General features: G+C 41.0%; 1 protein-coding gene across 3 annotated transcripts; it reads left to right on the forward strand.

Annotated features, from left to right (window-relative positions):
• Positions 1-1989: 1989 nt before the first annotated feature.
• On the forward strand, positions 1990-11483 carry LOC110508878 (glutamate-rich protein 6). 3 transcript variants are annotated; one of them, XM_036966822.1, is made up of 12 exons: positions 1990-2164; positions 3308-3425; positions 3677-3738; positions 3818-3946; positions 5382-5468; positions 5731-5900; positions 6229-6296; positions 6484-6650; positions 8653-8735; positions 8832-8984; positions 9082-9304; positions 10651-11483. In XM_036966822.1, exons 2-12 carry the CDS (start codon positions 3314-3316, stop codon positions 10915-10917), a joined length of 1521 nt encoding a protein of 506 aa, XP_036822717.1. In that variant the 5' UTR covers positions 1990-2164; positions 3308-3313; the 3' UTR covers positions 10918-11483. The 3 variants fall into 3 exon arrangements, with proteins under 3 accessions (XP_036822717.1, XP_036822718.1, XP_036822716.1); XM_036966823.1 differs by lacking the exon at positions 1990-2164 and adding an exon at positions 3165-3227; XM_036966821.1 differs by lacking the exon at positions 1990-2164 and having other exon boundaries at positions 3180-3425.
• Positions 11484-13487: the final 2004 nt, after the last annotated feature.

A 13487-nucleotide genomic window follows, 5' to 3' on the forward strand; every position in this document is an offset into this window, starting at 1 on the left:
CTATGCGGTGATACAGCCCGCCAGGATGCTCTCAATTGTGCATCTGTAAATGTTTGTGAGGGTTTAAGGTGACAAGACAAATTTCTTCAGTCTGAGGTTGAATAGGCACTGTTGCGCCTTCTTCACCACGCTGTCTGTGTGGGTGGACCATTTCAGTTTGTCAGTGCTATGTTCGCAGAGGAACTTAAAACTTTCCACCTTCTCCACTGCTGTGGATAGGGGGGTGCTCCCTCGGATGTTTCCTGAAGTCCATGATCTTCTCCTTTGTTTTGTTGCACGAATGACAACTAAGGCTGCAACCAGGGGCGCAACTTTGGATTTAGAAGTGGGGGAGCATAATTATTATTATTATTATTCCCGTCGGATAAACACTCAAACAGCCTATCCAACCGCTCGAAGGCATCTACATGGTCCTAATACACACCGTTGCCTCATTTTGAATCACATTATCACATCACAATTGATAAGACCCAGATGCAGACAGTTTGAAGTAACAAGAGTTTATTACAACAACAGGGGGCAGACAAGCGACAGGTCAAGGGCAGGCAGAGGTCAGTAATCCAGAGCAGAGTCCAAAAGGTACAGAACGGCAGGCAGGGTGAGGCAGAGGTCAATAATCCAGGGCAGTGTCACAAGGTACAGAACGTCAGGCAGGCTCAGAACGTCAGGCAGGCTCAGGGTCAGGGCAGCCAGAATGGTCAAAACTGGGAAAACTAGAAAACAAGGACTATAGAGAAAACAAGAGTACGGAAAACCACTGGTAGGCTTGACGAGACAAGATGAACTGGCAACAGACAAACAGAAAACACGGGTATAAATGCACAGGGGATAATGAGGAAAATGGGCGACACCTGGAGGGGGGTGGAGACAAGCACAAGACAGGTGAAACAGATCAGGGTGTGACATCTGCAAAACCTGCAGAGCATTAGATTATAAATGGAAAGACAGGATAGACAGCCATCTGAAAAAATACACTGCTGTTTCATCCTTAGGCAACATAAGACAATGTCAATCAACAAAAATATTTCACAACATATTCATTGTCTGTTCTTAAAAATGCCCATCATACCATATGTTATATGGTATGATGCCGTTCTGTACCTTTTGGACTCTGCTCTGGATTAGAAAATGTAGCGGGGGGAATGTATACTATTTTGAGAATGGAATAAAATGCCTATTATTCCCATATAATGTTGATAACAGACAATGAATAAGTTAAATATTTATGTTGATAATGTCCTTAAAATCAATAATCCCTGTATGATCCCTACACAGGCTCATGAGTCTGGGAGGGAGGGCGGCACAGCTTCTGTCACCCATAACCCTTCTAAATCTTCCACTATGAATTCCTGAAGTCCCAGATACTTTTCTGCCGCAGCCACAATCACGTCCAATTTGTTTGAGCTGTGCAGTTTATCACAGTTGCAATGAACGCCACAAATCCAATTTCTTTACATACAGCATGTCCGCTTCTCTTGGCTGACAAATAGGCTTATTCACTCTGGGCATTGGTGCAACCACTACCATTTCATCAACTTCACCTGCAGTCTTTGATTTTTTATTAACAACAAATCAATACAAAAGATACACGGGGAATACAATTATATTTAAGTTCCTAGGTGGCTGGTAGCCAATCTAGTACATAGTGGGATCGAATGGAGGACATGAAGGTATTTTAAACTTTGTAGCTTTTATATGATTCATTGCTGAATTTTTATTCACACCCTAGTGGGTGTGAAAAGGGGGATTGTGAGGTTCTGTGTTATGCACTATAGCCCGTTACCATATCATAGGTGATTGAATATTATTTGCTGTTGGCTTGTGTGGGTGTATGTGTTGTGCAACATAGCTGACTTGTGACATTATGTAGCATAGTGTGAATTGCAACTAATCTAGGGTGTCAACAGTTTCAGGGCCATGGGCCTTTCTCGTGATGGAAAAATACAGAATAACATAAAAACAGGAACTGTGCAATGAGTTGTGGAGGCACATACAGAACAGAGTGTTGCGAGAACAAACGGTATTTTGTTAGATAGCAGGAGCCAGATGTGTGATAACTGTATCGAGAGTATGAGCGCACAGATATTCTACACAACAACGCCTGACCGCTGAAGCGCCTAGGGGCTGGGACCAGCTCGTGCGCCAACAATCAACGATAGGCTGAGTGAGTTTAAACCACGCCCAGTCTCTACTCTGACTGGCCAGCTCGGAAGCAGGAACTACTTCTGTCAGAGTATTTTAGAAGATAATATTAGTGTGTTGGCTAGTTCTCTGTTCTGCCCAGCGTGGTGTTACAGCGAACCCGTATATATGAAAATTGCATTTACCATTTATTGCTTAAGCTAATAAAAGTACATAGCATACAATATGGTGACTCAGTGTCATAACTTGTCCTGATACCAGATTCGAATTGACGCAACCCAAACAATACTCATTAAGTATATAGTATACAGTATGTTAGTATGGGTATTCAACACAGTTATAGTGTAGGCATTCTCTTGCCAATCGAATTCTGCCGGGATAATCATTCTCACCTGTGTTCTTAATTAATTGTCTTTGCACAGCTTGAAAGCGTGATTAACATGTTATCTAAATCACGTGCAATTACACTGAAATTAATTGCAGTGCAGGTTGTGGATAGATGATATACAACCACCTAAAAAAATAAGAATTGCAACTTGCACAATTGGTGGCTGACTAAATACTTTCTTGCCCCACTGTAAATACATCTGAAGGTTTACACCCATTGGTTGAAAGAGGAAAGTAATAATTGCAAGAATGAGCCCATAGGTTAAATGGCAAGCATACAGAATGTGCATTATTGTGCTTATAGGCTAAAGATAAATAGGTGAATGACATTCCGTACATGGCTAATGGAAAGAGGAAAAGAACGAGACGCTATCCTAATGATGATACCTTTGTATGTCCTGTATAATAGAAAAGAGCGAATTATGTTATGCTGCTTGACGAAGTTTAACGAGCATTCAAACCAGCCTTCCTGATTTAACTTTCATAAATTACATTACAACAATAATACACCTAACTTTTACCCACCCACCTGCTAGAACTAAGCATGCTATTGCTGTCTCTTATTTTGGAATGTATAATGTCAGGCAATATGGTTAGATATTAGGTCCAGAAAGCCCCACGCAACCATTTAATCTCCACGGTTACTGACAACATCAGCAAGTTGAGCTACATGCTGTCTGAACAAGCACAACACTGCGGTGAATGTATGCATTTGTTTAGGCATATCCATGACGTGTGTGTAAATGTCTACCTCTGTGATCTGTCTTTTTCTGAAAAGGAAATAATGGAGGCTGAAGTTGCAGGTGCCCCAAATCAAGGCTGGCATGTGGACGGTGATGGTGATGTCACTACTCTGCCCAGTGAGGGAGAGAAGCAAGTGCGAGACACAGAGACAGGTGGAACAGTTTTTGATATCCTTCGATGTATAGTTCTGGGCTTAGTTTTAACTTTGATCAATTGAGTGGGTGAGATTATAGCAGGATGCATGAGATCAATGTCACTAATTGAAACCAAAGTCGCAAGAAGACATCACTCACAATTTGTAAAAAAGAAATAAAAAAAGAAATGGCAACGTATTTACACTGTGTATGAATGCTGTCTCATGTCATACTGAATTAGTTATGTTGACTATATGTCTATTTTTCAGATGATGAGTCTTCTAGGTTAGAGCAGGAACCCAAGGAAGTATTTTTGCTCATGGATGACCATGTAAGAGAAATGTACAATTTAAGACAGGTCTTGTTGTTTTCTCCTTCTCTCCCTGACTACTTATTTTCTCTCCCTATAGGGGCTGCAAGATGAATATGTACAGTCTTTTGATTGTCCACCAACTCCCACTTCTGGTTTTCTGGGAGTTCTTAGATATAAGAGGGAGTCCCAGGACCAAGCACCAAACCCAAGGAACATCCTCCCAGAGGTACAACACCTTACCCACCTGTCTGCTACCACACCCTAGTCTCCGTAATCTCTTCATAGTCCACTTTATTAGTTCCATGTGTCAGCCAGGTACTAATGATCAGAATATGAGAGGTCAAGTATTGCCCCTCAAACCCAGCACTTCTATCTCGGAAGATGTTTTCCACTCAGGGATACAACTGGCATTGTGATGTTATGAATATAATGTGCAACCCATATGCAATAGAAATTGTGAATAGCACAACTGAAAATAAAAGAGAGCCGCACACTCTAGCAGCTCAGATGCAAAAGTGTAATTACCAACGTTTCGACAGCCAAGGGTATAATCAGGGTATATATACCTTCATCAGGGTATAATCACTAACACTGCGGGATGACTCGTTTATGTAGTGTCAAAAGACACAGGTGTCTGTAATCATGGCCAAGAATGGCCTAATATCATTGGGTAATTATCAAATATTAAAATGTCATACAAAGAACAGCATACAAACAACAAATGGATAGCATACGATCATAAATTAATTTGACTACACAACCTTACAAACAATTACAATGGCAAAGTCACAATAATCACAAGAATGGCTTCAGATCAAAGTCTACGTTGAAACCGAAGGGAGCAAGGGTCTTTAAGTTAGATCCAGGCAGCCTCTCGTTTTGACAATAAATTATCAAGGTCACCCCCTCTCCTAGGGAGGGTGACATGTTCGATGCCAATATAACGCAGAGACGAAATCGAGTGGCCTGCCTCCAAGAAGTGGGCCGCGCCTTAGTGGAGCACGTAATAACACCTTTGATTGGGATCGATTTCTCTGTTTGTGGGTGTTTGAAGGATCTACATTTATAAGTGCCATTGCATTGAGCACAGCCATTACACTTGTAATTTCCATCCAGTAGGGGCGCAAATAGACGTTGTTCAGGAATATCTTGGTGGTAAATCAGAGTTCCCTTCGGTCTCAACGTAGACTTTGATCTGAAGCCATTCTTGTGACTTTGCCATTGTAATTGTTTGTAAGCTTGTGTAGTCTAAAATGAATCTATGATCGTATGCTATCCATTTGTTGTTTGTATGCTGTTCTTTGTATGCCATTTTAATATTTGATAATTAACCAATGATATTAGGCCACTCTTGGCCATGATTACAGACACCTGTGTCTTTTGAAACTATATAAACAAGTGTTTGTGATTATACCCTGATGAAGACATCTTGGCTGTCAACGTTGGTAATAAAATTGTTGCATCTGAGCTCCTAGAGTGTGCGGCTCTCTTTTATTTTCAAGTTTACTCCGCTAGCCAGCACCTCGCCTAAATAGGTGTTTCTTTTTCTTCTAGAACAACACAACTGAGACATTTTTGGAGACTGTGTATAACTCTGTATTATTGTAAGTGATCCATTGTGTGATCATCTTTGACCACACCCCCCTGTTGTCCTGCCCCAGCCTCTCGTGGACTCTCCAGTGACGTGTGAGTACTGTGGAGAGAAAGCAAGGCCTCCACTTGGACCAACATTTGCAGAGGACCCTGGGGTAAGGCTGAATGTCATGGACGGTAAAATGAAACGCCCTGAAACAAGCATCACCTAAATAGGGGTTTGGGAATATTAGTGTGAACAAAGCATGACACTTGATTTTTATGATATGCCCCTCCCCACACTCCATATGCCCCTCCCCACACTCCATTTGCCCCTCCCCACACTCTGTATGCATACACACACACACACACACCCTACCCTACTCTATTTCTCTCTTTCATGATCTATCTCACGCACATGCCCTCACACACACACAGATCTTCTGCTGTGCCCAGTACCAGCAGCTGTGTGACATGCTGGCCCATGAAAGGTGGCTTGCCCTGCAGAGACCTGATCAGGAGGATGACGCAACACTCCCACCTAACAATCAGCCAACCAGAGAGGAGGAGGAGCTGCAGGCCCAGGCCCGGGACAGAGAGGAGCACAGGTATGAGGGGTCATGGATGAAAGGTCAAAATAAGGGACAAATTTGCATCTTATTCTCTGTCTAGGAAACGGGTGACACTAAGGCAGCTTGCTGCCTGAACATGATTGAATCATTGGTTTTCCTTCCTAATGGATCATCTGCTATTAGTTTCTTAGTGTCTGACTCTCTATTGTTCTCCATGCGTTGGGATTGAGAAGAATAGTCTGCAATCCCAAAAGCATACTCAGGTGTGCTTGATTGAGCTTGCCTTGTGTGCCGGATGGGTGGAGTTTGAATTTAGGACGGAAATCCAGCACATCACTAGCAAACTCCACCTCTTCCTCCTCAGAAAGCAGGAGCAAGAGCGAGAGCGACTCTACCAGGACACACAGTCAACCCTCCGATCTGCAGATACCTGTGAGTACGCAACAGTTTATAAACACACATTTAAATATGAGTCTGTTTTCTGTGGAAATTGTCAATTAATCGCTTTAAGTTCATTCAGGATGTTCATTTTTATAGATATATTTTAAAAGCCATATATTTCCATTAACTTTTAACTGATGTAGTTTTAATGTCATTGACCTACTGTCCTGTTTCATAGACACGCCCTTCTCTAGGACCATCAGCTACCAGCTGTCCACCTGTACAGCCAAAGAGGGACAGTGGACTGTTACACAACATCCTGGGATTGAGGAGGACCTGGAAAAAGAAAATGGAGACAACCTTTATGACCATGAGTCATTTGAGTTTGGCATTTCTCCGCATCAGGTACAAATTATTTTGAACCTTTATTGCATTTACTTTGAACCTAACAACATGATGGATGAGGCAGCTAGACAAGTGAGAGATTCTGGTGTACAGGTTTGCATGAGGACAGTGCCATCATGTGGTCACCAGTAGAGGTGCGTGTGTAAAATCCCTGAGGAAGCCAAGCCAGTAAAAAAAGCCATATTACAACCTCTGTTGTGATAATTGTGTTTGCTCTATAACCCTTTCGTTCATACGCCACCACGATATACAATAAGGCCGTGACAACAACACAGCGGCGTAATAAATTCAACTACACGTATGTTTGTTTAATCACAAAACCAGAGAGCAACATCTGTCCGGTGAAGTCCACAAAGCAAATGATGCATATGTTAGACGTTCACCTAGGGGTCATGATTGGGGCTGTACAAATGTTTGATGTATTAGAATAATTGATTATGCTTATGTTGTATTAAGGGGAGGGGTTATAAGACCCCTTCCTCATATTTATATGGTCCTAGACTACAGATTAACTATATATATATATATATATATATATATATATATATATATATATATATATATCATTAATTCATTATAAAAGCCTTGTTTATATAGCTTTGTAGGCATGGTTTTGGTCTCGGGAGTAAAAGGTACTGACGTAGTGACATCACTAAAGGCTGGACTTCGGTTTTGATAAAATAACATGGGACCTTTTCTTTGATACAGAACTTACTCGGAAACATGCGTGCTATGTTCCTGATTGTCAACTTCTGTCTGCAATTGCATTAAAGGTTTTTGAATTTAATTAATGTTTGACAAGTTTACTAAACAACTACTGATTGAGAACTACAGGGTTACCACAATCAGCACAAAGACAACAGACATTGCCTCCGCTATTCCAGCACCAAACATTTAAAGACCATCAAATCAATAAGGCTATATATGGTTTGTTTAATACATACAATTTTTTTAAATTAAGATACCAAAAACAATTTAGTCCAATCAATGTTTCTAAATATCATCTGGCTGTCCATTGTACTGATTTCTCTCTGTGTGTGTGTCCACGCTCGCGCAAGTAAAACAAAACATGTTGACTCGTAGACTAGTTGAATGCCAATACCCTGATCCTCCTCTCTTTCATGTTGTCAAAACGGTCTATGGCTCTGTCATACAGTGCACTTTTAGGTTTTGTTGTTATAGGCTACCTAGCTAAAATGTTTGCTAGCCTGATGTCCTTGCATGGGCAACAATGAACCACTAAGTTAGCTAGTTAATTTAGCTAGGTAGCTAGGCTACATATTGAGCTTCAATCGTCTCAGTCCAGTGGCACAACATATTCATTTATGGTTAGATCAGAATCACCGTCAAAATCATTGGCCTGTACAGAGAATTAAGTCAAAACCACAAGTCCAAATCCCCATCTCCATCCATGGCTTAGGAAAGGGCTGATTTAGCAAGCTACCTACTGCAGGACATCAACACTCTAGCAGACCAGAAACTGACACTTTTTCTGAAAATTACATTTGGCAAAGGAAGTGATTTGATTGGTCTGAAGCCAAATCCAAAACTGGCCTCCCTTGCGGGCATTTTGTTACACCAGGACAGCCCACAGTTGAGCCTGTGGGCTACACAGCCCACAGTTGAGCTCAGCTCAATGCTTATTGGCTAATTATTTGTTGTTTTTTTTATCGAGGGAGGCCAAATGCTAGTTGGCATCAATCAATCAAATGGTGCGGTGGCAACATGTTACACTCTTTAGGTCCAGGCAGCATTAGATACATGGTTACCCATACTAAGACAGAGGGGGTGCTGTTTCCTTCACACTGATTTCTCTGGTGAGATTCAGCCACTTGCGAATTGACTGAAAATTATGGTCAAATATTTTGGGGAAGCCTTGCTTCCCTTGGCATCAATGACTATACGCCACTGGTGGTCACATCTGAAAATACTTATGAATACACTTGTGAATACAGGTTATCTTAACTGATCAATGCATTTTGTATATGGATTGTGTTGGCAGGATGGGGCACAATTTCTGGAGAAGTATTATGCCTGTGGGAGCAAGTTTCTCACAGTCTTCCCAGATGGTTCTGCCCAGGTTTTGTATCCTTTCACAACATAAGTAAACTCATTGTTGGAGATTTTAACTATATGATCATGTAATTTTGTATTGTCCATCCTTATCATTATGTCAAACAGCTATCCCTCTGGCTTCTTGGCCCTGGTCATAATCTCTGATGGAAGAGAAAGGGTATGTATTGTACATGATGACCACTCCCTTGGGGAGCCAATCAGGGCCCTATTCCAATCTGATGGCAGGGCCACATGTTACCATGGAAACGGTAATGTCTGGTAAGACGGGGACAGTCTTTGTGATTAGTAATTTGTAATAAAAAATGTGTACTTATTCAGGAAAATGTCTTGTCCGTAACTTCAGTGTCTGTCCCAGGCTGAGCTTGGACGCGTCAGGAGGTCAGTGTCTGGATGATGCGGGGGCCAGGATCAGAAGGTGGAGTTGGAGAGGCCACAGCCAGACGCCCACCCCCCTGCGGCCGGTCTTCCTATCTTTAAACCGCAGCCTGGGGGTGAGGGTCCTGGGACAGGAACACATGTTTGTGTCCTTCCTTTCTGCTGGCCAACAGGCCAAGTTCAGTGTGGGGGCCTGTTTGCAGGTAAGCATACGCCAACTCACACTGACAAATGTACTCATTCCTATACACCTGTCTACACCAACACATATCCTCTTAGATGTATTTGGGGGACTTTGAGCGGTTCTGACTGACATTTTTGTGTACAAAGTGCCCTGTGAATGTTGTAGGGTCCCGTGTCTTATAGTGCAAGAAAGCCCCACCTCTCTGACCTCCTCTCCACCGGGGCTGACTTGAAATGTCAGGTTTCAGGCCCGACATTTGCATAGGCAGAGATGTCATATTTTCTGGCCTATCGAGACAAAGGAACGATTTCCTGTGTCTGTGAAACTCACAGCTGGGCTTGCAGTAGAGCGTATGAAACTGTGGAATATAGTGGATGTAACAATACTAGTTTCATCTCGCTGTGATATTTTCAGCCAGATTTAGCTCTCAACACTAAAAAATACTACATTTATTAGAATTGAACTAGGATCACTTTCTCTTAGTCACAGATGGAGGATATCACTGAGTCCTTAAAGCTGAAGTTGTAATGAGTCAACAAACATTTGAATGGTGTGTCTGCATCGCTCAGTGGACATTTAGGAGAAACTGATCTGTTGGCAGTTTGTCAAAGATAAAACAAACAGCCAGATTTTTCACTGAATGTAAAAGTCTGAAGCATCCGGTTGGAATTTCCACTCACCACCAAATATGGTGATGAGAGGAAGCCCAGTGGCCGGCAATGGGAGAAGATGGAGCGAGATGGATTTTGTCCAACATTATGCAATTGTTATCATTGATGAAAATGTTGATCTCAATTCAGTTTTCTGTTCCAAAAACTAGAATATGTTAGTAACAGTTTTGCAGACTTTACCCTTTGCCAAAGTTTTTAAAAATGGTGTTAAGGAGTGCAAGGGCGAATTGCGTAATTCCACAAGCGCACTTCAGAGTAGGCGTTCTCTAATGGAAATATGCAAATACATGCTAGAATGCGCCAATGGGATCTCTCTAGATCATGCTTGGCTCTGCCCACCTCTTTTCTTGTTCTGCCCACTATTATTAATTTGGTCCCACTGTGGTTTATCTTGGGTTAGTTCTAAAATGTATTTGGTGTTATGAAATGGTGCCAATATTGTACTGACCATATTTAATTTACAGTTATGTGAAATCTTAAATCATTTATAATTATATTATTACTATATTTAAAAGCATGTCAGTCATGTCAAGTGCTATTGCCCTACTTTTGTTGAATAGGGGAAAAAATATGATTTTTCATAATATTTTGCACCAGAAAGGTGAGTGTCTATTTAAGCGGAAATCAACATTTTTCCCAATTATTCAACTAGAAATCTTATAAAATAATTTTTACAAATTATTATTCTTAACAGCCAGTGGCTCTGGGGATGATTCAGGCTCCAGGTCCATCCATATCCAAGGAGGGGTGTATTCTATTGGCTGGACGGATAAGGGTCCATCAGGTCATTAGGCATCTCCACCACTGCCTGCGCTGCCCCTCCAACCCAAGGCCTCTGAGAGCTGGACTAGCTCCTAGCCTCCTCTCTCTGGCCAAAAGGTTACTGGACTTGAGTTGCTCTCTTCAGCTTGAGGAGCGTGAGAGGGCCTTTGTTCACAGGTGTCTCCAGGATTGCCTGTGATCTCTATACCAAAGCATCATTATGTGGAAACATTGAACATTTCAGCTCATTATGACGCCACACAGATTTGACAATAGTGATCCTATTAAATGAATTCCTAATTATATGGATTTGACTTACATCACAGCCTACAGTGCCTTCCGAAAGCTTTCACAACCCTTGACTTTTTCCACATTTTGTTGTTACACGGTGGGATAAAAAAAAATGGTCAACTATTTCACAAAATACTCTGTCAAAGTGGAAGAGAAATTCTAACATTTGTATAAAAAAAATAATTTGTCTCCCGGTGTTTGTTGGGATGCAGACTGAACCAGGTTTTCCGCTACGATTTCCCATGTGCTTAGCTCTATTTTGTTTCTTTTTACCCTAAACAACTCCCAAGTACTTGCCGATGACAAGCATACTCATAACATGATGCAGCCACCAACATGCTTGAAAATATGAAGAGTGGTACTTAGTGATGTGTTGTGTTGGCTTTGCCCCAAACACAATGCTTTGTATTCAGGATATGACGTTAATTTCTTTGCCAACTTTTTAGAAGTTTTACTTTAGTGCCTTATTGCAAACAGGATGCATGTTTTGTAATATTTGTAATCTGTACAGTTCTTTTTTCATTCTGTCGTTTAGGTTAGTGTTGTGGAATATCTTCAATGTTGTTGATCCATCCTCAGTTTTCTCCTATCACAGCCTTTCAACTCTGTAACTGTTTTAAAGTCACCATTGGCCTCATCCTGAAATCGCTGAGCGGTTTCCTTCCTTTCCGTCAACTGAGTTAGGAAGGACACCTGCATTTTTGTGGTGACTGTGTGTATTGATACTCCATCCAAAGTGTAATTAATAATTTCACCATGCTCAAAGTGATATTCAATGTCTGGCTGATAAATCATTTAAAAAAAGCAATAGGTAGAACCTCCCTGGTTTTTGTGGTTAAATTTGTGTTTGAAATTCACTGCTTGACTGAGGAACCTTACAGATGTGGGGTCTAGAGAAGAGGTAGTCATTCAAAAATCATGTTAAACACTATTATTGCACAGTGAATCCATGCAACTTCTTATGTGACTTGTTAGGGTGTGAAAATTTGCTTAACTTATTTAGACTTGCCATAACAAAGGGGTTGAATACTTATTGACTCAAGACATTTCAGCTTTTCATTTTTAATGAATGATAAATGTATATCAAATACATAATTCCACTTTGATATTATGGGGTGTTGTGTATAGGCCAGTGACAAACCTCAAGTTAATCAATTTTAAATCCCACCTGTAACACAACAAAAACTTGGAAAAAGTCTAGGGTGTGAATACTTTCTGAAGGCACTGTACTTGTACAAACTTCCATCCCATTATGACATCACACAACACCCCCATGGTCCTTATTAAACGATCAGCTCATTATGACCTCACACAGCACCACTTGCATCATGTCACATGCAGTGAACACTCAGCTCATTGTGACATCATAGTGCCATGAGACTGTGCCTACTGTGTAATATTGACTGTAATATAAACTTTTTTATTACAGTTGTCTGATACTTTTTAGACCTCTGCAATGCATAATTGTGAGAAGCTTGATTTAATTTTAAACATGAAATGAGTTATGTGAAACCACTCAATAGTGTCACAATAACTGAACTTAATTTCAATATTAATTTCTGACTTTCAATAGATATTTTCTGATTTATTTTTTCTAGATTCATGAGTGTGTATCAAATGTACTACATCAAATAATGTTATTTGTAGCAACATACAATAAACAACACAGGTTGGTGGAACCTTAATTGGGGAGGACTGGCTCGTGGTAATGGCAGCCATCGTCATGAGCCATCCTCCCCTCAGCAGCTTCCTGTGATAAACACATATGAGCAGGGTCAATAGTAAAGTAGTCTTGAATTGTGCTATGTGTTAATCGTTGTAAGGATGGCTCATAATAATGGCTGGAACGGCGCAAATGGAATGCCATCAAACATATGCAAACCATGTGTTTCATGTATTTGATGCCATTCTGCTCCAGCCATTACCGCAAGCCCGTTCTCCCCAATGAAGGTGTCACCAACCTCCTGTGGTTGTAACACTAGCGGGGATAGTAGGTTGTACTATGTCTTTCACTGTGGATTAAAGAGTCTGGTGTAATCCAAGATGGGATGGTCTCAACCAGAACTGTTCCCGTCCAGATGAGACTCGGCTTAAGCTCTTGCTAAACCCCTTAATCATTTAACCTAATTAGAAGATATGCTCTTGTAGACATGCTTCTCTTTACGAGTCTAGGTAGCATTTTAGACGGTTATGATAGCAATATTCTTTAGGCAGCAATATTCTCCTATTAAGTGGCATGTCAAGAAATGGTGGTACACTGAACACAAATATAAACCCAACATGTAAAGTGTTGGTCCCATGTTCCATGAGCTGATATACACTACTGTGCAACAGTTTTAGGCAGGTGTGTAAGAATGCTGTAAGGTAACAATGCTTTCAAAAATAAACATGTTAATAGATTGCATTTAGTTCATTGATAAATATAAAGTGAGTGAACAGAAGAAGAAAATCTAATCCATATTTGGTGTGACCACCCTT

The sequence above is a fragment of the Oncorhynchus mykiss genome, chromosome 28 (assembly GCF_013265735.2).
Source record: "Oncorhynchus mykiss isolate Arlee chromosome 28, USDA_OmykA_1.1, whole genome shotgun sequence".
Lineage (NCBI taxonomy): Eukaryota > Metazoa > Chordata > Actinopteri > Salmoniformes > Salmonidae > Oncorhynchus > Oncorhynchus mykiss.